Source organism: Alligator sinensis, unplaced genomic scaffold (assembly GCF_000455745.1).
Source record: "Alligator sinensis unplaced genomic scaffold, ASM45574v1 scaffold647_2, whole genome shotgun sequence".
In the NCBI taxonomy this organism is placed as follows: Eukaryota; Metazoa; Chordata; order Crocodylia; family Alligatoridae; genus Alligator; species Alligator sinensis.
Window position 1 is genome coordinate 2,944,243 of NW_005841832.1, and position 1,543 is coordinate 2,945,785.

The 1,543-nt window shown below is 63.8% G+C and overlaps 1 protein-coding gene across 1 annotated transcript in view; it reads left to right on the forward strand.

The window, feature by feature from the left end:
* Positions 1-1,534, forward strand: part of LOC102383491 (protein lin-7 homolog B) — a 2,595-nt gene extending 1,061 nt beyond the window's left edge. Inside the window, exons 2-4 of the mRNA XM_014525556.2 lie at positions 199-270; positions 630-839; positions 1,365-1,534. Coding sequence (XP_014381042.2) covers positions 199-270; positions 630-839; positions 1,365-1,532 — 450 coding nt within the window. The 3' untranslated portion in view covers positions 1,533-1,534. The remainder of the gene's footprint in view (positions 1-198; positions 271-629; positions 840-1,364) is intronic.
* The last annotated feature ends 9 nt before the right edge of the window (positions 1,535-1,543 follow it).

A 1,543-nucleotide genomic window follows, 5' to 3' on the forward strand; every position in this document is an offset into this window, starting at 1 on the left:
GCACCCCCTCCACCCCCAGTTGGAGTGTGCTGTAGGGAGACCCCAGCCCACCCCAATGCCCCCATTTCCCTTGTCCCCATCCCCTCACCCCTGCCCCTAACCTCTTTGGGCCCCTGTTGTCCCCCCCTCAAACTGGAACCCCACCACTCCGGTCCTTCCCCAGACTCCTAGGTTCATCCCTGATATCTTCTCTGGCAGGTTTACGAACAGCTCTACGACACGCTGGACATCGCAGGCAGTGCTGAGATCCGGGCCCATGCCACAGCCAAAGTATGGTTCCTGAGGAACCCTTCCCCAACAGCTCCCTCACAACCAGGATTAGGGCCCACCCAGTGGCCATAGGACAGAGTCATGGTGGCCCACAACTATCCCAGAGGCATGGTGGCCCCTTGGTCCTGTCCCCCCAGGCCTCCACCGAACAGCCATGACTCAGTCCCAGCATCCGTCCCTGTCCCCTCCCATCCCAATACCCCCTTCTTCCCAGCTCTCCCAGTCCCAGGTCGTGGCCAGGGCACTATGCTCATGAGAGCCCAAGCCCAACCCTCAGCCAGAGGGCAGGTGGCTTAGGAAGGGGGAAGACACCCAGGGCCGCCATCCTCTCAGCTGTCAGTCTGTGTGTCCGTCCTCAGGCGACAGTGGCGGCCTTTGCAGCCAGTGAGGGGCACGCGCACCCACGGGTGGTGGAGCTGCCCAAGACAGATGAGGGGCTCGGCTTCAACATCATGGGAGGCAAGGAGCAGAACTCTCCCATCTACATCTCCCGCATCATCCCTGCTGGTGTGGCTGACCGGCACGGCGGGCTCAAGCGCGGGGACCAGCTCCTCTCTGTCAATGGCGTGGTGAGGCAGTGAGGACTTGGAGGACTGAGGGAACTGGGAAGGGGGACAGCTGGGACTGAAGTGGGTGTGGGGACGGGGGGATGGGACTGAGGGAGTGTGGGGGGGGGCACTAGGGCTGGGAGTTGGGGAGCCTGGAAAGGGGACACTGGAACTGAGGGAGTTAGGGCAGAGGGGGATGACTGGAACTGAGGGAGCTGGGAAGGACTGGGGCTGAGGGAGATGTAGGGGAAAGGACTGTACCTGGGATGGAGGGAGTTGGGGATGGGGGGAGACTGAGGCTGGGATTAGGACTGAAGGAGCTGGGGTTGTGGGGGGGCAGGGGAACAGGAGAGAGAGAGAGTGACATAGGGGTGAGCTCCGGGAGGTGCCTGTGGAGGGACAGCAGGAGACAGGTGTGGGGCAGGACTGTAGGGGCCAGGGGGAGGCAAGCGCAGCCCTGGGGAAAGGGTGGTGTTGCAGCGGGAGTGGGTGCGATGGGGGCCAGGCATGCAGTGATGGGGACTGGCATGGTCGTGCCGCTGGCAGAGCGTGGAGGGGGAACAGCATGAGAAGGCAGTGGAGCTGCTGAAGGCGGCGCAGGGCACGGTGAAGCTGGTCGTGCGCTACACGCCCAAGGTGCTGGAGGAGATGGAGGCCCGCTTCGAGAAGATGCGCACGGCCCGGCGCCGTCAGCAGCACGCCAGCTACTCGTAAGGGACCCCCTG